The following is a 21,647-nucleotide window of genomic DNA, read 5'->3' as shown; positions in this document are numbered from 1 at the left end:
AACACTCTTCATATCGAGTATACAAGCAGGAGCATGTAGGTTTAGGGCAGGTGATTGTATGGCTGTAACATGTTTAAGCTGTGTAGTAGTGCGGTCTCCAAGTGCCTGTTACTTGCTGCTTTCGCAATGCTGGCAGAGGGTATTTGCTGTAAACTTTGGCGATCCCGGTTATAAAATGTTATTCAAAGCTTAAAAACGCATCATGGAGAGCGTGAATTATGTTTCAGCGAGATCAGGAATATGACGGACGGCATATATTATGAATTTTTACCAAAATAAATAATTTTATAGCATTCCGGTAACGTTTCAGCACCAAGCTGTAGGCTGCTACCATTCAAGGTCAGTGAGTTAAGGTACTGGATAGACATTAAATTTTCGTTCGAAAGAACGAATGAGCTCAGTTGAGTCTAATTGGTTGCTTGGCGAGCTAGTTGGTTCATATCTAACATGTGTTGCAGCGCGAACCACAAGAAGGGACGACGACAGACAGAGTGAAAAGAGCGCTGACTTCCAACTATTTATTTTCCTGATAGGCCACGCAGTTATACACATTTGAACCTTCAGCAGGAAAGGGCAGGCAAAGCAATCAGCATGAAAGGCATAGGAGATTAGGACAATCACCATCGATCCAGAAACTTCAGCTCTTTCTTGGTTAGAACAACTGATGGCATGCTTACACACCTGTCCTCTGCACGAGCAATACTTGCCGCCTCGATTATCTCCCTAACACACTGATCATTGTGTCGAGCAACGATTGTGCTTTTTTGGAACGCAGGCGCGCAAGGTTTTCTGCGGCGACGTGCAGACTCATTGCCACAATTACGACAGTGCGTGCTAAGATGGCCCTGGTCACCATCATTTACATTCTTGTTGTGTTCTTTCAATCTGGTATTTATGCACCTGCCGGTTAGTCCAATGTATTCGCGTCCGCAGGACAACGGAACACGATATACGACACCATCGTCGCAAGTGACAAACTGATTCTGGTGTCTAATCATGCACGATTTTTCCTTTTTGCTGTAGCACGGGTTAGTCTTCTTGCACAGAACTGATAGTTTGAGTGCATCCGGGCATCCGGGCCTGTCACGGCATTCTTTTCAGATTGCCGGACGTTTTTCATTTTCTGTCTAGCCCTGCAAAATAGACGCCTGTCTGACGCAGGGTACCCGGAGGCCCTTGTGGTTTCTGTGGCCGAGGGCTTGCTCCAGAAAATGAAAAACGTCCTGCAATCTGAAAAGAATGCCGTGACAGGCCCGGATGCACGCAAAAAAGTGGCAGTCATTCCGTATATCCACCAGACTTCCCACAACTTGAAGAAGGTGTGTAAGCATGCCATCAGTTGTTCTAACCAAGAAAGAGCTGAAGTTTCTGGATCGATGGTGATTGTCCTAATCTCCTATGCCTTTCATGCTGATTGCTTTGCCTGCCCTTTCCTGCTGAAGGTTCAAATGTGTATAAATGCGTGGCCTATCAGGAAAATAAATAGTTGGAAGTCAGCGCTCTTTTCACTCTGTCTGTCGTCGTCCCTTCTTGTGGTTCGCGCTGCAACACATGTTAGAGTCTAATTGCCACTCTGCATTTTGTTTCAGTTTTAACGCGGTGGCCAATTTGCTATCGTAAGTCAATAGAAAAATTCAAAACATAGTCAATTTATTATCAAAGGGTTCTAATGAGAAAACTGAATTAAGCGTCAACTTAAACTCAATATATTTTTGCAAGGGCTGTCGCCGATGAAGCAAGGATGCGCCTCTGCAATAGTGCACGTTAAAGCACTCAGTTGGGCGACTTCTTTCTCAATTCAAGTGGCTTTCTCAACTCATTATTACAAGCGTAATAGTAGATACAGACAGAAAACGACAATAATAGCCACTGTCCTGACGTTTTGCCTCCTGAACGCGCCTACCAGTTCGCTGCTACTCATTGAATTAGAATGCTGCAGTGAAGTAAAATATATAGATCCCATATATTCTAGGTAGCTTACTTTGCCGCTGCCGAAGTGTGGACATTGGAAAAGAAGGTTGTCGCGTAAGCGCTTGCGACAGAAGCCTGCTGTTCGTATTTGCTTGCTTCTGTTGAAGCAAAGCACTGCCCCTGATTGCACACAATGAATGTTTTAACTGTTTCTCTGCTGTATTCGCATCATAATAATTTTAGGCACTGTTTTCATAAACAGCGCTTGTAAACGGCCGTATAAAACGTCTTCTGGACAAAACTGTGTCAAGCGCAGAGTTCCACATTGCAAAGAGTCAAATCCAAAGTTTACATGCTCATATTGACTATATTATTTGCATATATTTCAATACATCGTTGTGTAGAGCTTCTGTAACATGTAAACCATACCATATAACATCTTGGTTAGCGCTACTGTTTGTGCAGATAACCAAATCTCGTCCCTTTCTCGGTTTTCGTATAGGTGGATCTGGCTCATTTGGAAAAAAAAAATCTTCATATGCTTTCGCACATTGAGTCTTGCAATGAAGAAATTTGCCTGCAACACTCAAAAATGCGGACAACTGGCTTTCGTTTGCAGCAGCAAGAACACCGCTACCTTTTCTCCCTCTATACATAAGCACAGTTTATTCACAAGTGCGTGATCACGTGATGTGCTCTTGACAACAGGACGAGGTTACGCACGCGGTGCTGGCAAGGGTCAGCAAGGGTTTATTTCTTACTCAAGAAGTCGCTGGCAGCTATAGCGTCAGGTCTGCTTCATCGCATTTAACTGCGTGGAAGTCAATACGATGGTTGAAACTAGAGTAGGCGCGTACTTTATTACGGCTGATTGGTTTTTACATGCCAAGACAACACTCTTGGTCACCGGTATAATTTCGTCCCTTAAATTTCTTTAAAGGGTCATTCCACGCCAGACGGGCCAGAGTTCGTGCTCTACCCTCACCGATTTCTTCCAGAAAATTTATGGCTCTTTATTGCACTGTCGAAAATGAATATTTTTGCGGAAAAAATTTCGGTCATGTGACAGCCCTTTGAATTTTCCGGATAAAGGCAAAACTAGGTAACATTAAAAAATTAACAAAATAGTTATTTTTCTTTCACAGCTCAAAATTTTCCCGAACGATGTATAAACATTGTACCTCAGTATCAGCTAGCAATAAACTGCCAGAAGAAAATTTTTTAGGTACGTTTTGTTCATTATTTTAGCACAAAAATTACCATTTTTAGATTTTTTTTTCAAAAAGTAGGCGACATTTGTGCGCAACATAAACCGCTTCTTCGGCTGTAAGGTTGATGCAATCTTCTTTTATAATGTTCCAACTCGAATAGACCAAAAGAAATTTCAGAAAAAATTTCTGAATTTGCAACAAAGCGCGTTTTGCCGCATACTCAGCCCGAAAATCTATGCTGAGGTGCCACTGATGTGGCGCTGAGGTGCCACTGAGGCGAAATGAGGCGCAAATTGCACCTAATTTCAGAGTAATATCATTTCAGTTTCGATCAGCGATTGTTATTGCGGTGGTCCTTGTTTTAGGCAGGAAAAAAAATTTGATTTGAACGCCACCTGACTGCACAATACGGCAATGGCACTGCTCGAAATCCTAATCTGCCGCGCACTCACGGTGTGCCGTGTCGTCGTTCGGGCGTTCCTGTTCCCACGCTCTGATCGCAGCAGGCACCGGCGCTCCTCACGTGCTGTTTACACGAGCAGTGGTATGCGCGCCTGGCATCAAGTGACTCGGCATCTGGCGCAGCGCGTCTGGCCTCCGCTCCGCTCTGCTTTCGCTCGCTCTCTCCCTCCTCGATCGTCCGGAGCCGACATATTTCGTCGGGCTCCCATAATACGCAACAGCAGTTGTTCGCCTATAGCAGAGCAGACGCAGTCCAGCTCTTATCCCAAATATAAAATAAGGCAGTTTGCTGCTCAGGCATGTTGTACTATAGCTAAGTTGCAACTAATAAACCTTCCTCAATGCCACTAGTTCGGTCGTAGTGAAGTAATAAAGTCGCCCCAGCAAATATGAAGAATATCATGCGCCGAACAAGCGGTCGTTGGATGATCGTCCGGAAATTTATTGCGAGTCTTTCATTTCATGAAATAATAAATTTAAAGCCCACTTTTTGAAACAAGATACGAGTCGACAGCTAAAGATGTGCACGAAAGTAGCGAAACGGCCGGTTAATGCTGACACTCTCAAATCACACGGACCAATCTTCTTCGATGGTCAAAGTACGCAGCGTATGACAGCCACATTGCTGCCATTATCAGAGGGCCGCTTCAGGGGCACAACTCGCGCTTGGCCCGCGCAGTTTTGGCTCCAATACGCTTACTCCTCTTTACTGCGCCATGTTTACTCAGTTGATGCGATAAACCGACGCGCCGTGAGTCACGCCTGATTTTTATTTTTTTTCCGCTGGCCCACACGTTTGCACGTTTGATTGCCGAAACAGAGCCCGCGAACTTTTCCTCTCTGTTCAGCAATTGCTGCGTGCACTTGCCACGGGATGTGGCGCCCAGAAAAGTAAACTTCTAGCCGTAAGTTACAGAGGCAGAAAGACGCAACCAGGTTTGTTATATAAACGCGCAAACATGCCACCTCTATATCCAATGTGGCGGAGCTACCACTATTTCTGGGAGCAGCCTATAGGTAGAATCTTGCTTGTTTTCAAACGTCACAACCTCGCGCTTTTTTGTTAATGTTGGCGACCTCCTGTGAGCCAGTCCTCCGTTACTCGCGACGACGGTGCAAAACGACTCAACAGAGATGAAGACGAAATCGCCGCCTGGCACGTAAAAACGGCAGGCGTGATTGCGGAGCCATGGACTTGGACGCGCACTTTGGAAGAAATTTAAAATAATTAACATCGTCATTGGAGACTTGTACAATGGGTGAATGACAAAACTAGAAGCGTATTTTATTTTTATTTTTTGCCTCTAGCACTTCTGGTAAGCAAGACGTACTGAGCTTGAACCGCAAAAGAAAAATTTCTTGTACATTTTTTTAACGAGTTCGTCTTGCATTCGTCTGGAAAGTTCAAAGGGCTGCCGCATGACAGGAAAAATTTCCGCAAAACTATAGAGGGAAATTACTTTCGACAGAGCGATAAAAAGCCGTAAATTTTCTGGAATAAATCGGGAGATAGTTTGGCGTGGAATGACCCTAAAGTGCACAGAAATATTAGCACATGAACGTTGTCGCGTTTCGCTTCCCTCAAAATTCGTTCGCGGTGCACGGCCGCGATCAGAACCCGCCACCTGCTATTTTCGTACCATCTCCGCTGAATGAACGGTTCGGGTATAAAAGCATGTCGCCTTTCGGGTATAAAAGCATGACCCCCGAATGGGCAGAAATGACACCTTGCCCCGTCTTCAAAAGAAAACTCAAAAACGGATATCTGCCGCCTTCGTAACAACGAAAGCTTCCGTCTGCCGCTGCCGCACCCCACACGCACAGGTCATCTGATCGCGTGCGTGTCACGTGCTCTGTGTCGCAGAGAAAGTGACATACGCCGCCGTGTTGGCAATGCGCGCTTCGAATCACCGGTTTCGGTTTTACGCGTCGGGAGGCCAAAAATTCCTTGCGCCGCAGCGGCTTATGGCTATTACTAACAGCAAGCTCCAAAATTCTGATTAACAGCAGGACGCCTAATATTTAAGATGTTAGCTACCACATTTTGCAACTTAACATGCCCCAACTGTTTTCTGATGTCATCCGTCGGACATACTATGGCGAAGAAAGCGTTCATTTAGTAAACAAGCAATTTTTTGTATATTACCAAACTAAAATAAAAATGCCCAGTAAAAAAAAATATAAAATAAAATAAATAATTGAAATAAATTAAAAACAAACGAAATATAAAAATTAAAATAAATTAATGAAAATACCCAGTTTTCCGATGCCGCTCGGACACACCTGCGGAAACGTTTCGACGTATTGCCACTTCAAGCGCGAAATCTGCTCTCGGCACTGAACACTCCGGTTGTGTTGAATGCTATATATTTAGTATAACACGCTGGCATCAGAAAACGCACTTTACCAAAGCAAGGTACCGCACGTATATGACGCGTCACGCTGGAATATTGTAAACGGTCTTTTGGCAATACAACGCCGCAGATGCTTGTGCATAGTAAGTGCAGCCTGTTTATACCGAACAACCTAAACCTGCAGCGACACGAGGCTTAAGGAAGAACACTTGTGCTGCGCCAATGGTCCGCGGTACTGTACCACCACCTTAACAATCGCTAATCCCTACCTTTACCGCAGCGTACGTTTTGAAAAAAAAAAAAAAACCTTTGGAATCACTGGAGTTCCTGGAAATAGAGCGGGGAGCGGCGTTACGGCGCGATGGGGCATCGAAGAGAATCGAGCGAAAACGACACGCACAGCGCGTGAGTCGATGCGAGTCGACCTTCAAGAAACTGCGCAGAAACCACGAAAGGAAATGTGAAAGAACTAGGTCGTGAATCAAGAAAGTCTACTGAAGAATTTCAGTGAACAAGGAGAAAAAAAACCGGCATGCCATGTCCAAAATCTCTTAGTGTGTGGTCAACAAAGAGTGCGAAGGAGAAAAGAATAGGAATAGAAAATGAAGGGGGATAGGTAGCAGGCAGCGAGGTCTCACTAAAGTGCGAGGTGCCGTGGCAGGATTGCTCGCGTGCAAGAGTCATCCGCTCTATTGAATAAGTAATTCCAATACTAATGGACTCGCGTGTAGGCAGGCGGCAGCAGCCCAGTACTGGAGGACAAAGCTCTCACATGCCCAGCTCCCTGAACGATCCAAGAAATTATACCGATCGGCCTGCTGAATTGATCGCCCGAAATTCGGCAAAGTCGATACAACGCGTGTGCGCAGTTTTCAATAATGGATTTTATTTTTCTTGAGCTCTGTAATTTTTCTGAATGCCTGCGCTTATGCAGCGTAAACTCGTAATCAAATTATGGACTGCAACCTCAGCAGGTGGCCTGTAATCCAACTCCCTGCACAACCATAACCAAGCTCCCACACCATCCATTCGGCAAATAAGTCAGTTTTATGCACGGAACCTAGTTAGTTAGGCAACGTAAACTACAGGATAAAAATAAATAAAGCCAGCACACACTAAGGAAATACAGCTGGGATAATACAGCGGGCAGCGATCTAAAGCAAGCAGAAGCATTTTTTCATTTCACACCAACTTATTAGTAAGGATTATTTTTCAAACCACTGGAGAAATGTGCAAACTGCTGATTAGTAAGTTGCAGGCCAGTACAAGACACTGCAAAATAGTGCCGCGTACTCTATATTTCTACAAATACAGGATTATTCCGGATCTATTTTGTTTTTGAAGGAAATGCGTGAAACCCCAAAATGAAAGAAAGGTGTGGGAGCCCCGAGTAGCCAGTGTGGCTGGGCAAACTTGAGCGCGCCATGTCGGCAGCCACCAGGGCAGTGCTGCCAGTTGCACAGCCCACACATTGGGCACTTCGACCAGAGCGCAAAGAACATTTCCTTGCAAATGCCACAACATACCTGGTTTCTTTTGGCGCTCGACATTAGGCAGAGTTGAAAAATGCTGCTGTTAGCCCTCAACAACCCCCAATAATACTGCTTGTGTTTAATTTCCACAATCTGTAGACTTTTTTTTTAAAACCCTTGGCAGCCTCCAATTCATGGGACACTTCGTATATACTATTGGAAATGAAGGAAAGTAATTATTTTGACCAATAACTCTTACAAAGTGCAGACATTTTGTTTACCCTTAAGGTAAAACAAAGATCAGTTTAACATAAAAGTGTCCAACTGAAAAATGAGTTGGTGCTTTAGAACCGTGAAGGGTAGCATGACAAAACAAAGACTGTGGGGTGGAATTGTGAACGCTTACTTAGTGGTAGTGCTGGTGTGAATCCCATCTTTATTCTACTGTGCTACCCTTTTTCACTGACCCAGAAGAATCTATAACAGGGCTAATCACCGAATACAATTTACCAACACCACTCTTTCTCACCTTGAAGCAGCATTCAGCCTAATGCAGCCAGTCGATTATCTTTAGTGTGGCGACACAGCACATGCTTAGAGGTGCATGAAACCTGAAACTATATAAGTCTCACAATAAACGCACATTCTGTGTGATGGCATGGCTTAGTGCACCATTCACAGCACGACTAAATATAACTAAACATGCAAAAGTGTACAATGGCCTGACACAAGTAAATTTTTTCAGTGTTGACAGCTTATTCTAGAAAAAAAAAAGAAAAATCCCAGGATGAATGGCCAGGGAAGCTCTCAAAGTAGGGTCAGCTTTATGGCACATGTGGTCAGAGAAAATGACGTGTAAAATAAGAGAACAGTGCCTAATGATAAGCTTCCAGACCTGTATGACTTATCAAGTGCACTGAACTGAAATTCAATTCTGAGAACATGTGTGGCTTTTTGCAAGTGTGTTACCAGACAAAAAGCACAAAAAGGTATCCCCCAATCTGCACCAGTCCTGAAAATAAAATGCCTTAAAACCACTACACATTTTGCAATGCAAATATGGCATATATACATGTGATAACTGAATACTGCAGAGCCACTGTGGCATGCAGCAAGTAGTACTCAGTGCCCACCATGCAAGATACAGAGACAGTGGAATGCACAAAATTAGAAAGTGCCCTGTAATGAACAGAACACCAACTTTATTCTGCAGCTGTCAAAGGCACACCTCTGGACGGATGATGCCAGAATGGCAACCAGGTAACAGGTCTATAAAAATCTCAGTTGTAAAGATGCCAGATACAGAAGCACACACAAACTAACAAATGAAAATTCAAGCACAGGTGTAAAAGAAAATGGCTGTATAGTGCCATGAAAACATGATGCCAGTCTGTTTCATCTGTAATGCAACAGTGTCTTCAAACAGTGTGAGATCTGTTTCTAATGCAATGGCTCCAAATTGAGGTCCAAGACACACAAGTGTTGCTTCCATATTTCTAAATGACAAAAATTACACAGGCCACTGAAAAGTGCACGACTCTTGGGAACAGGTTTCACCACTTAGTAAAAAGGCAGAAATACAGCTTTGTAACCAGAAGCAAAATCTCACTACAATCACACTATGATCAACAATGCACACAATTCGCGCATCACAGCACGTAGTCTTCATTAGTATAGACAGTTTAAGCATGGAAGTTCGCTTTTAATAAACAGTTATCATTGTGTGTAGCTGTGCACACTTCCACAGCAGACCGGGATTTAGGCTCAGGTTGAATGAAAAGCAATAAATGATTCACAATAGCCATACTGGACATCAAACAGTCATTTGGCTATTTTTCTTTGCCCCCTATTCACAGAAAAAAAAAAAATGGCTGTGAAGCTCCTCAAATTTAACACAGACAGCCAGCATTAAGAGCCACAGCACTAAGAGCTAAAGGGGACAAAACTGTGTGCTGCAACCATTAAGGGAAGTGTGAATGCTATTTATCATCCGAGGCATCAAAAAATCCTGACTTCCCACCCACCCCACCCCATCTGTTCATAACTGGCACTTAAATTTAAATCATGCAGTGTAGCTACACCTGCACTTTTACAGTGCATACCTTAAAATATGTCAGCGTACAATAATGTCATAAGAGCAAAAATAACTTGCATTGCAATGTTCCCTTCAGTAGTGTTGCCTAAAATTGAAGTTTTTTGGTTGAACAAATCCGGAAGCACAATATTTATTCAACACATTACCAATTATTACTGAATCCAATTTTTGAACAGATGTGAACCTTTCATATGCAGAGCATGTCGCCTGACATGAACAAGCAACCGTTTCCAATCCACTACAAAGTAAAAACATGTAAAGACTATTAGTATGACAAACTTGCAAGCCTAAACACTAAATAAGCATCACATTGATTATATATTTTTCCCTCAATGCTAATGACAGAAATGAAAGCACACATTTCCTACTGCATGGAAAAGCACGTTTCCTTCTTGAAATGAAAGCACCTTGAAGATCGTGGTGAAATTCCCAAGAGCTGTGCACTGCCTGTAATCACAATTTACATCAAAATTCTGCATGGCACACAATTGGTAGAAGTTGATGATGCAAAATGCACTATGCTATTACAAGACAAGTAAAGTCAAACATATCTGTGATGTCATGAAGTACAAAGTACAAATTACACAAATGAGCAGCATTTCCTAAAGCAAGGCAGATGCTTCTGGTTTTATAAACTTGACTGCTCAAGGCTGCATACAAATCAGCAGTATATGAATATCCAAAATATGTGTCAAAATTCACAGACCTCTGCATAAAGTAAACTTATTACTCATAAAAATATGAATATGCCAAAGCATATCACTCTTGGTTATTACTAGCACCTCTATCATGAATCATTTGAATACCTGAGCACTTGTCAAATGACACAAAAGTGTTGCTGTTACACATGTTATCACTACAGAGTTAAAATGCATTTATCTATGAATATAAAAATAGACTGACAGTTGCATGTCACCAAAACCTGGAATGTATTTGATCTTTGCTCACAGGCAACATCCCATGCAAAATTCTGCAAGGTACCTCTCGTAAAACCACACAAGTACAGATTATAATGAAGCGAGACCTCCCAATCACGTTCATTGTCTCATCTGAATCATTCTTGCCAGAAAAGCAAAACCACTCACATTGTTAAGACAAGCCAAACCACAGGTACTCCATGATATTAAGCATATAATCTTTCTACCAATTTCTCCTCTGTAACATAATCCTGCGCCAAAGCCACGCATTTCGCTCAGCCGAGCTTTAACTCACTGCTCAAAGTTGCACAGAAAGGACTTCTTAGCTCAGCAGCACACCATTCATACAAGCGACCGAGCAAACCCAATTCATTATTCGTGCATTCATATATAAAGCAAGCATGTACATTATTTACCCACATGCTTAAAAGCATCATTTCACTTCTGCAAATGAAGCTTGAGTCAACAAGTAACATAAGCTAGCTACAGGTTCAACTGTTTCCCAAAACCATCACATCTGCTGTCTTAAGGTACGAACACATTGGCGGAAAAACGTGCGGCAAGCCGCTGGCGGCACAGGTGGCGAGGAGTGCGCAGGAAAGCGCGGCCGCACAAACCTCCTTTCTTGCCAGACCGGTCGAGGTCCCTGCTAGTGGAGGAACACGCGTGGCTTCGCAGCAGCCTGTGGAAGGCAACTTTGATAGAAGCTAAGAGGTGGCGGCACTGACGCTCCCCACGTGACTAATTCGGGCGTTCATCATTGGTCTCCCCGGTCTGTGGCACGCGGCAAGCCGCCGAAAATGGCTCCTCGACCTATCCTTTGCGCGGCAGATCAATCCGCTGCCGCGGCAGGTTTTGTGGAAAGCGGCTTGCCGCCATTGGCGTGCCGCCCACGTTTTGCCGCCAGTGTGTCTGTACCTTTAAACCTGTGTCTGCAGCATAATGTTACCAGAAGAATATGCAGGTCAAGCCTCTGGGCTATAGTACAATACTACTGCAAATGATCTCCCCAATTTCATTTTTCTGTCAAATGTACTCTAGTGGACTTGTGGCACTGAAACATATACATCATAAGAGTAACTCACCAAAATTTGATCTAATGCGACAAGAGCCCTCTTGTCTCTTCACAAAAGGTGCGTGGTGATATGTGTGTGTGCGTGTGTGCATGCGTGTGCGAGGTTTTTTGAGACTACCATTATTTAATGAACCTTATACTGCAAATTTTTTTCTTGTCCTAATTTTTTGATGTCCCACCAAGTTTGGTAGCCATGTGACATTTCATTCTGGCACAAATTGATTTTAAAGTTTGCATTTCCGTGGCCTCAGTTCAGACGATTTCTATGAGCAACACTGAATTTTCAACGTCACAAACATGTGCCACATGTCAATACCCGCTCCCTGCTTCACTAACAAAGTTTCGCAAAGCTCATATTAGGTCGTCTCAGGCATTTTATGAAAGGATTCAAAGTCACCAGCCACTATTTCAGCCATACAACATGCGTACAAGTGTTTTTCTAGTAATGTTTATGGCATCATCACTGCTTCACGTGGAGCATCATCCCTGGCCATGGATTGAGTTTGGGTTTCAATTTGTCATTTTAGCTGTTTTAAAACTGTTCCACTTCATGTTTTTAAACATGGTTTGTTGTGACGGAGAGAGGGGACCTTAAGGAATGTGATGCGCCTACCAACTCAAGACGTTCAAGAAACGTTTTGAGTTGCCCTTTAAAATCCATCCATATTTACGTAAATTAGACCATACAAGTTGTACAGTGCTGCACTGGGCCTGCCTCAGTCAAAAATCCATACCTTATGCACTGGCTTCAGTAATTGTGGCCCCAGCATCAGTGAAAAGACAATTACTGTGACATGTGTGCCATGACAAAGGCATGCGTATTCCAAACTTGTTGCTTCACATCAAATCTAGTTGAGTTACTCTTATAATCTTCGCTCGTTATCACCACAAGTCCTATATCTTGCATAAAAATGAAGGATAATATCAGATCATTTATTACCTCTTCTAACAAAGTCCCACATATTTTAAAAAATAACATGCCATTTGAACAGTCATTAGTAAGCACTAATGATGTTCACAGATTTAAAACCATTGCTTATTTTAACAACAGAGCAAGAAGAGCACAGGCAAAGAAATCAGATGTGCTTTCACTAGCAAACACAACATAGACAATGGTTCAACGCGCTGTATCTAGGTCATCTCACTGGGACATTATACAGATAAAAGTGCAACAGTCAAACATCATCGTGCTCTGCATGGAACCGGATGCAACTGATATGATGTACTATGAGTGATATGTATGTTTATGTATTGCAGGTGGCATCACCGGTTATACACAGTGGCAAGAAACCTGTGTTCACTCCACACATAACACAAGTCTACACACTACCCTTCATGTGAGGAGTGCACACATCTGTGTGTAATCAAAAGGCAAAATCAACAAACAGCTTCAAAATGGAATGCACAACACACGAAACAGCATCTGATGTAAAACAATGCTGCTCAGACAGCTATCTTTGAGATTCTTCATTTGGCCAACAAAAGGTCATCAACTTAAATGCCTGAATGCAGTACTTAAAACCTCCTTTCATACTTGTCACAGCCAGTACAGCCTTTCAAAGGCAAGATATCAAGTAAGAGGACGGAATTAGAATGGCTGTGGAAGGCACTCTTTGGGTGCCAACACAAGTAGCATGAAAAAAAAAAGGAGGAAAAAAAGGGGGGGGGGGGCGCGTAGTTACAAAATGAGACTCATTCGTATTGAGTTATGGCATCTGCAAAGTACACAACCACAACTAAGCAGTAAAAGCAACACACAATCTCAATTTTTTTTCTGAACACAAACTGCAGGAAAATTGCAGTATTTAAGCATGTACCTGATTAGGATCAGCCTGTTATCTAAAAGAATGTTCTTAAAACCTACTACTTCCAGACCTTGTCTTTGCTTTTGACAAAATTTGTTGGCACAGGCCAACTAAAAGACACCCTTGGCTTCAGCCATAATGTTTTCAGAGGGCGTCGCTTGCCAGCACGCTTGCAAAAAATACTTCAGTACGCCCATGAAATGGGCACCCACTGAGGTTCTGTTGATAGTGAATCAATCACATCCTTGAGCTGTTCAAAAGTCTTTTCAAAGTTGTTGTTTACAAGGATTGTGTCGAAATAGCGTTCATAAGCTCTCTGAAGCTGGGCACTTTCCTCAATGGTCCTCTTGAGATCTTCATCCTGTACAAAAAGGCAGGCTTAACTCTGGCTACAATGGTATTCATGGCTTATAATCGCAGCTCAGTGATTATCCTGCCCTCTGGCAATAGCAGCTTCTATTAAAGACGCACATGTGACTGCAAAAATTTAGAAAACTATTCTTTTTTACACTTTGCAGTGACATTAAAAGCAGTCTTTATTAAACAGCAACGTTAAACTAAACGACAAGGATTGTTATCAATTCTTAGCCTAGCAACTTGGAGTATTATTAAGTTATTTAAATTCATAATTAAAATAATTTGTCGCCTGGAGTCAATCCTCACAGATCAACATCTCCCAATTCTCCCTCTCCCTAATAAGTCAATTGTAACAAGAACGTTCTTTCAAGAATTCTCAAGGATTTTTCATGTTCTGGTTCAATAGCTTCGGCTGTAAGGAAGCAAATGTCTCCACAGTGAACTAATTTCGGCAGACAAATGTTTTTAAGCATTACAACGTGCACAAATGTCCAGCCACACGAATGGTATGGCTCCACAGAAGTTAAGAAATACAACACAAGAATCAGACCAAATAACTGCACTGTCAGCTACACTGCAATACATGAATGACGTTATAAATAAAAGGAAATTTTTCCAACATAAAGCACCCACTAGGATATCTACGCATGTCTACAGCTATGATACATACTCGGCCCTTTTGCTGTCGAGAAAAAAAATGCATGCATCAAAACATAAGAATGAAAACAGAAATAAATGCAATAAAAAAACTGAAACTACTACTACTTTCTACACTACAGTGAATACATACTTTTCCCTTTCTCTGCAAATAGAAAAAATTGTAACATGCAACCATAAACAGTCAACTTTCAAAACAAAAAGCAGAAGGCATAAAAAAAATATAAACAGAACTTGCACAGAAAAAGAGCTTGCTAATTCAGTAAGATTAATTTTATTGCACTTCAAAGTACCAGCAAAAGCTTCTTTTTATAGGCTCAAATACACACTTTTTGCACTGAATTAGATCGGAAATTCTCTGAATCAGATCGCACAACCTGGCTGTATTCAACCTAGCTGGACACAACCTGGCTGGAGTGCACTAGAAGCTGCAGGACATACGCGATCCTCTAAATTATCAGTGGGACCAAAGGCAAACAAAACTTGTTTTCGAGATAACGGTATGGTGACCAAAAAAACACACATCTCTGCGTAGCACCGCTGCATTTAATCTGTAAACCTTGCACACTACGTGAAGAGGCATAATAACCATATTGCTCGCTATGAAAAAATTCTTGATTTCTTCTCTTCTGCAATATACACAACCATGACAGGGAAGCACTACTTGAAGCCCCAAAAAATTTCCTCTGCTTAGTACTGTGAAATAAACACATCATAATCTATAAGCTGCAAGCAGAATATACTCGAAAGATTAATAGAGTAATAGCAGCACTATGGTCAAGTGCTATGCTTGAAATTATAAACTGAAATGACCTTCCTACAGACTATCCAAAGCAATTACAATCAGCGATGCACAATTTCAGGGCACTGAATTAGCTATAGCGTAACAGCCATGAAAACTTCATAAACCTGACCAGCGATCATAGTGACTGGTCTTGAGCAGGCATTTAGTAACAAGCCTGAATTTGAGCCCAACAGTACCGTATTATCTTGCATAATTTGCGCCCGCAAGCATTTTGCACGCCCTAATTTATTGCCTGGATTTATAAAAAAAAAATGGTAGGGTTTTAACGCAGTTAAAGCCGAGTAGGACATGCGAAAGCACTTGAGACAACATCGCCTCAAAGGCAACCACATGCAAGGTCTTATCGTCAGCCATTATTGGCAGCCGCGCGTGGGGAGGGGGTGATGGTTCCATGCGTTGACAGTGCAGCTGCGCAAGCAAGACCTCCACCACTGGTGCTCCGTCAAAGGTTGATGCTTCACACACATCTCGGGTTTTTCAGCTTTGCTAGTGAAGTAGCGCTTTCGCGCTAAAACTTTTACCCGCACATTTTACGCTCCCCATGTTTTCCGCTGTGACAGACCCCCAGCATGCACGAGATGACGCAGGTGCGCACAAGGCAGGCTTGGGAAGAATGGTGTGGCCGCTTTGCCATGTGCAGCTGCGAAAGGTACAAGTGGCGAGGGGACAAACTGCACACCGTTTACCCGGCTCGGCAACGCTGGCGGTCACTTTCCCGGATGAACAGGTGCGCATGCGCCAGAATCCGAAACTACCGAACCGTTTGCTTTTCAGTTTGCCACTACTCAGCCGGGCTGCATGAGAGGGCGCTGTTTTATCGCCTGTTATCTCCACTTGCCTTTGACTGCTGGCTTTGATAGTATTGTTGTGAATTTATTGCACTGAGCTGCACACGCACTGTCATGCCGTCCCGCAGGGAACTACATAAGGTAGGTGGAGCAGGAGCAGCTCTGTGTCTTATATTTGAATTCAACTTTTTTTTTGGCCAGTGAGGGGGGAGTTATAGTGTGGACGTATAGGCGGCAAAATACAGTATATATTATGTGCTATGACCTTTCTAGTTTTTTAGGACGTGTTCACAAAATGTTTGCATAATGTGCACACTCCCTGTTTGAAGCCTTATTCAAAGACAAAAAAAAAGTGCACAAATTATGCAAGTAAATACGGTAGTTCTCTTATGCATAGACATCAGGGCCACCAAACTGCTCCCACAGGCAGCTGCTGAATCAATTTGAATGAAATACGGCGCATTGAATGAGAAAGACTACTTGTAATATCTATTTCAGTACCTAGCCACTAACGGAAGCATAATTTCAATCTAAGCCTAAATTTTTACTAATACGTTGCCAAAGGTTACAAAACTTGAAGAAAACTTTTTAAAATTTCACATTTACGGCTCTATAGCGTTGCAACTTAAAAACAGACCTCACAATGCTGTAAACTACACCTGTTAGAGCACATAAGCATAATCAAAACTGGCATGTTAAAATTTATTCCACGCTGTGCAGTCACCTATAAAAAATAATTTTCAAACATGAAGGACGGAAAGGACTCAGGAGAGGCGGTTATGCCTAAGTTTTTGAAGCCGCACGTGAAGGCTCCCCCCCCCCCCTTCTTGGCTGCCATCTCAGCATGCTCGCGCATGCACAGCAGACAATGCAGCTGGGCCCAATGTTACTACTGCTGTGCCGATGGCCAATGACTCCCAGTAGTCCTTGTGAAAGTGCATGACTTCCAGCACACCTTTTGACATGCAGCTCAGATAGCGTGGGCCTCTCTTGAGGTTTTCTTCCTCCATGTTTGCAAATAACACCCAACGTCGTAGTTTACCACAATGTAATTGAAGATGCCAATCTCGTTTCCTCTAAACATTCTAACAGGTGCAATTTACAGCAATGTGACATGTTTTTTTTTTTCTCATGACAAGATCACAGACTAGGCCAAAAAAATATATTTTTGAAAATTTCAATTCAGTGCGTTTTTGGCAATTTTTAGAAACATGAGAACTTAGGAAATCCCACTTCAAATAATTTGATTCTAATCTCTTCTTTCAGCATAAAACCAATTATGTACAAATAGTGCAGCGACTTTCTGATGTGAGCATTTCTACGTTCTCCATGCGCCTGAATATGAAAACTAAAGTTGAGCCTGAGCTAAAGCTCCTTTTTGAGCAAAACAGCTACAGATGGAAAGTTGTGTAAGCTCCGTTACTCTTATATTGGTAGGACAACCAAATTTCCCAACATTACAGACAGTACAAAATATGTAGCAAATGGCATTTTCAAAAGATTGTATGTAGCATGTTAACTTCTGAGGAAGGCACAAGAAAGACATGACAGAACTGCTCATAATATTTAGTATCACCTGAGCATTGAATAATTACAAAGGTGGTGGTGAAACACCTTTATTGCCAATGCCCCTAGTCCGGGGTTGGTTACAGTGAGTTTGGTCAGTACTGTGAAGTCCAAATGAATCTGACTATACCGCATAGAAAAGAACACCTTTGATTACCCGGAATAGAAGGAATCTGACACAATAGAAGCCACAGAGCTGTTAACTAGTTCTCTGAGCATTAAATGCCCGGTGTTTCAGCAAAGCCCACCAGTGATTTTTATTAACTGGCTTCTTGCATTATAAAGATAGCATTTGAAGCATACGAGTATTAGTTGTGGCAGATGTCAGGAAACAGGGTAATCATGTCAACTAGTAAGCTGAATACAAAATTCACATGATTAATTTTTTAACTATTACACTTGGCACATGGTTGTAATTAGAGATCTGTAGGTGGCTATTAGTAATGGCTATATCAGTTTTTACAATATAAAAATACGATTACACCCGGCACTCTTCCGCAATGAATTTTGTCTTACAGCCTGCGATTCAGCAGCGGTATGGCTGTGGAGTGCACACAGGGATCTCAAGCAGTACACGTCATTCGGTGAAGCATGTGTTACATGACCTTTTATGTACTGCCCTGGCTGGTGCTCTCGAGCGGTGGCCGTGGCAGGACAGCGAAAGTCCCATGACACGCATGCCACTGATGAAGTAATACTGACATCTGAGCTAGTTGGTACAGCATCTTGGAAAAAACAGCGCAAAAAGACGATGGACATATAAAGAACAGACACCAAAAGAGCTGATTCGCAACTGATGTTGCTTTGGAAGACCGATTTCAGACATGAAATTCTTTGGCTGTTGTGGATTACCTTAGACACCAGAACCATGGTGCAATCTGTGCGTTCAGTATAGATGTAAAGGACCTTTTCTAGTCACCTCCAGCAAGATACTGTGTTGAAAGGTTAGCGACTGCATCACAAATAACGATGAAGAACGCTAATGTTAATGCCTGTGATATTTCAGTTGCTTCTTTTTTAGAGTTGTTAACTTTTTATCTCATTTCTACCTTTGTTGAATTGGACGGCTGTCTGTTTCTTAAAAAAACTGGCGTATGCATTTGTTCAAAACTAGCTCCGATACTTAGCGATAATTTCCTTTCTAGGGTTGATAAGTGCATTGCTGAGACTTGAGCAGCCTTTCAAAAAAGATTTTCAGGTACATTGAAGACTATCTGGCATTCGTAGACAGACCTAATTTTATCAAGCACGTTGTGCATGTAGTCAAAATATTTAAAGAAAGTGGATTTGGACGTGCGTTCACCTTCGACAGGCCCACTGATGACCATTTGCTATTCCTAGACATTAAACTCCGTTTTCAGCAGGATCATGTGTGCTGGAAGTATTCCCCAAGGTCAGTGAAGCTGCTTTTAAATTTTCAGTCAGGAAATTATAAAATTGTGAAATGTGGCACTGCTGCGGCTTGCCTGGGATCATCTTTGCACAAGTCAGGTACTAACTCAATGAATGACAATTTCTGTGAACAAGTTGGCAGATTAAGGCTGGCTGGGTTTCCTGAGGATGTCTTGTCCCTCGCCTCAATAAGGTGCTTATGAAAGTTAAAGATACCAAGAGGTTATCACCCACGATTGCTGAAGTGGGAAAGAAAAAGAAAAAAGTAACGGTTCATCCATGTGTTTAACATTTCACTCAAATAAAAAAATGACGGTAATAAGTACAGTATCAATGTGCTATTTTTGGCCCCCAAAAAACGTGGCAGAATCTGCGCTATGGTCGGAACACACTCTGGTAGTGAAGGGCATGGCAGGGCTAGGGGATGTGCAGTAAACCTTGTAAACCAGCACGCCACTTGTGAAAAAGCGGTGGTCTATAAAATTCCGCTCTCCTGTGGTAGTACGTACATTGGACAAATTGGCCGCTGCTTAAATGTATGACTGCAGGAGCATAACCTATCTCTGAAGAAACTGCCTTCTTCAAAGTAGTGAAGCATTGAAGTGAATGTCGTGGGTGTGAGCCTTTTTTTTACCAAACCACAATTTTTTTTCGGCATCATAATCAACTAACAAGGAAGGTGTTAGAGGCCTACCATATCTGTAAAGAACAAGCACACATGTGTTAGCGACCCATCAGTTGTCCTGCATGAAATGGAGTTGTACCGTACTTACTCGCATAATTTGCACACCCCCAACTTATTACCCGGATTTTTGAACAAAAAAAAACAAATACTTTTACCCATATATTTTCACTCCCTGCTACGCAAGCACACCAGCAGGCTTGGGAACATAGGTGCGGCTGTGTCACACGCGCAGTTGCGAAAAGCGAGTGCGTGGCGTCAAAAACAGTCGGTAATCTGTTTGTAAATTGCTTCTAGTAAGAAAAAGTAAGCTGTGCACCGTTTACCTGGCTCGTTCACACCAGTGGTCAATTTCCTGTACGATAGGCTGCGAGTGTAAACTTCTGGTAACCTACGAAGCGTGAGTTGCATCATAATCCATAACTACCAAACCATTGGCTATTCTGTTTGCCACTACTCAGCTGGGCCGCATATGAGGGCGCCGTTTTATCGCCTTTTGTCTCCGTTTGCCTCGGACTGCTGACTTTGCAACTGTATCGTTCTGGGTTTCTTGCTTTGAGCTGCACACGTGCCGTCATGCCATCCTGCAAGGAACTACATAACGTGGAACGGGGCGAGCGCGGGGGGTTATGCGTCGAGTTATGTTTCGAGTCAACTTTTTTTTGACTAGCGTGGGGCGCGAGTTGCAGAGTCGACTTAAACGTGGCAGTATGCCATATAAATTCTGCGTTATAACCTTTTTAAAGTTTTTAGGACGTGTTCGCGAAATCTCCGCATAATTTGCACACCCCCATTTTGAAGCCTTAATTCTAGGAAAACAGAGTACGCAGATTATGCAAGTAAATATGGTATCTAAATGCACCTCATCCATATCTTCTCCTTTGTTGTTCTGTGAGTATACAATCAGTTCAGAGTCAGCGCTTGTGGTGTCTGTTCTTTCTACGTCCATTGTCTTTCCGCGTTGTTTTTTCCACAATGTCACTGATGATATGTACTGGTAGGCCTCCCTGTGTACGCTCCACAGCCGTGCTGCTTTTGAATCACATTTTTTGAATTCTAAAAACTGATATGACCATTACTACGGCCAACTACAAATCTCTCATTGCAACCAGGTACCTAAGTGTAATACATAGTTAAAAATTTATCTATTAGAATTTAGTTAACCAGCTTACAATTCACATGATTGACCAGCCCCCTTGACATCTGCCACCACTGGCATTACTATGATGCAAAAGCTGTCTTTCAGACTATTTTAAAAAATTAGTGGCAGGCTTTGCAGAAACACCTGGTATATAAAAATAGATTTGCATTGTGCTCGACATCACAAACGTCATTGATAAATTGTAGCAAAAACAGTCAAAGCAAGAGCCAATCCCTAATTTTCCATACTGTATTTTGGTTCTATACCCTTCAAAGTTAGCTCTAACTCTGCACTACAACGGCTCTCACAGCCTAACTGTTGCCTCATAACAGCAAACTTCATTGATAACCACAATTCTAAGTGGTATAGATTATGGCAATGTTGCAGCATAAATCTACTATACTAAGGGAAATTATATATATAAAACAGTACATTACCTCCTGAAGAGATGCCAAGCTTTCAAGAGTCCTTGCCCGTCGTGAACCATGTCGACTCATGGCTCTATCAAACTAAATTTATGAAGAAAAAAAAATAATCCAAGTTTCACTCCAAGCAAAGAGCAGCAATAGTCAAGAGCAAAGAATTAAACTGTGAAGGAGCAAGAAAAATGAAGCATAAAAACTGCCTTACTATATGGTTAAATTTAATCACTCTTGAGCTGCACTGCTTGGTCCCAGCTGACTAATATTAACTACATGACAGTAATTAAATGAGAAGTTTAACCATGGAGAATAAATAACAAGAAAGCTTTTTAATATTGCAGCAAAGAAAGAAATCATACCAAGGAATAAAGTGCGTAAATTAAAAGATAACTAATCCATGGTCTTCTGCATCACTTGGGCCAAACTTTGCTGCTTGCAAAAACAAAAAGGCGTTGGCCCAAGATAACAGCAGCACTGTAGCTTACAGTAAGAGAAATTCATCTAAATGTACACACCCTTTGTATATATAAGCACA

The 21,647-nt window shown here is 42.3% G+C and overlaps 2 protein-coding genes across 2 annotated transcripts in view; both read right to left on the bottom strand.

Annotated features, from left to right (window-relative positions):
• LOC144113603 (uncharacterized) overlaps positions 1-21,647 on the bottom strand; it is a 117,699-nt gene that overhangs the window by 7,892 nt on the left and 88,160 nt on the right. The gene's annotated exons all lie outside the window — the stretch shown is intronic.
• The window catches only part of LOC144113602 (protein PALS2-like), a 38,027-nt gene continuing 24,950 nt past the window's right edge, over positions 8,571-21,647 (bottom strand). Inside the window, exons 13-14 of the mRNA XM_077646771.1 lie at positions 21,128-21,199; positions 8,571-13,663 (exon numbers count right to left, since the gene is read on the bottom strand). Of these exons, the coding sequence (XP_077502897.1) occupies positions 13,487-13,663; positions 21,128-21,199 (249 nt within the window). The 3' untranslated portion in view covers positions 8,571-13,486. The remainder of the gene's footprint in view (positions 13,664-21,127; positions 21,200-21,647) is intronic.

The sequence above is a fragment of the Amblyomma americanum genome, chromosome 1 (assembly GCF_052857255.1).
Source record: "Amblyomma americanum isolate KBUSLIRL-KWMA chromosome 1, ASM5285725v1, whole genome shotgun sequence".
Lineage (NCBI taxonomy): Eukaryota > Metazoa > Arthropoda > Arachnida > Ixodida > Ixodidae > Amblyomma > Amblyomma americanum.
The sequence above is the reverse complement of the archived record's forward strand: the minus strand, read 5'-3'. Positions and strand labels throughout refer to the sequence as shown.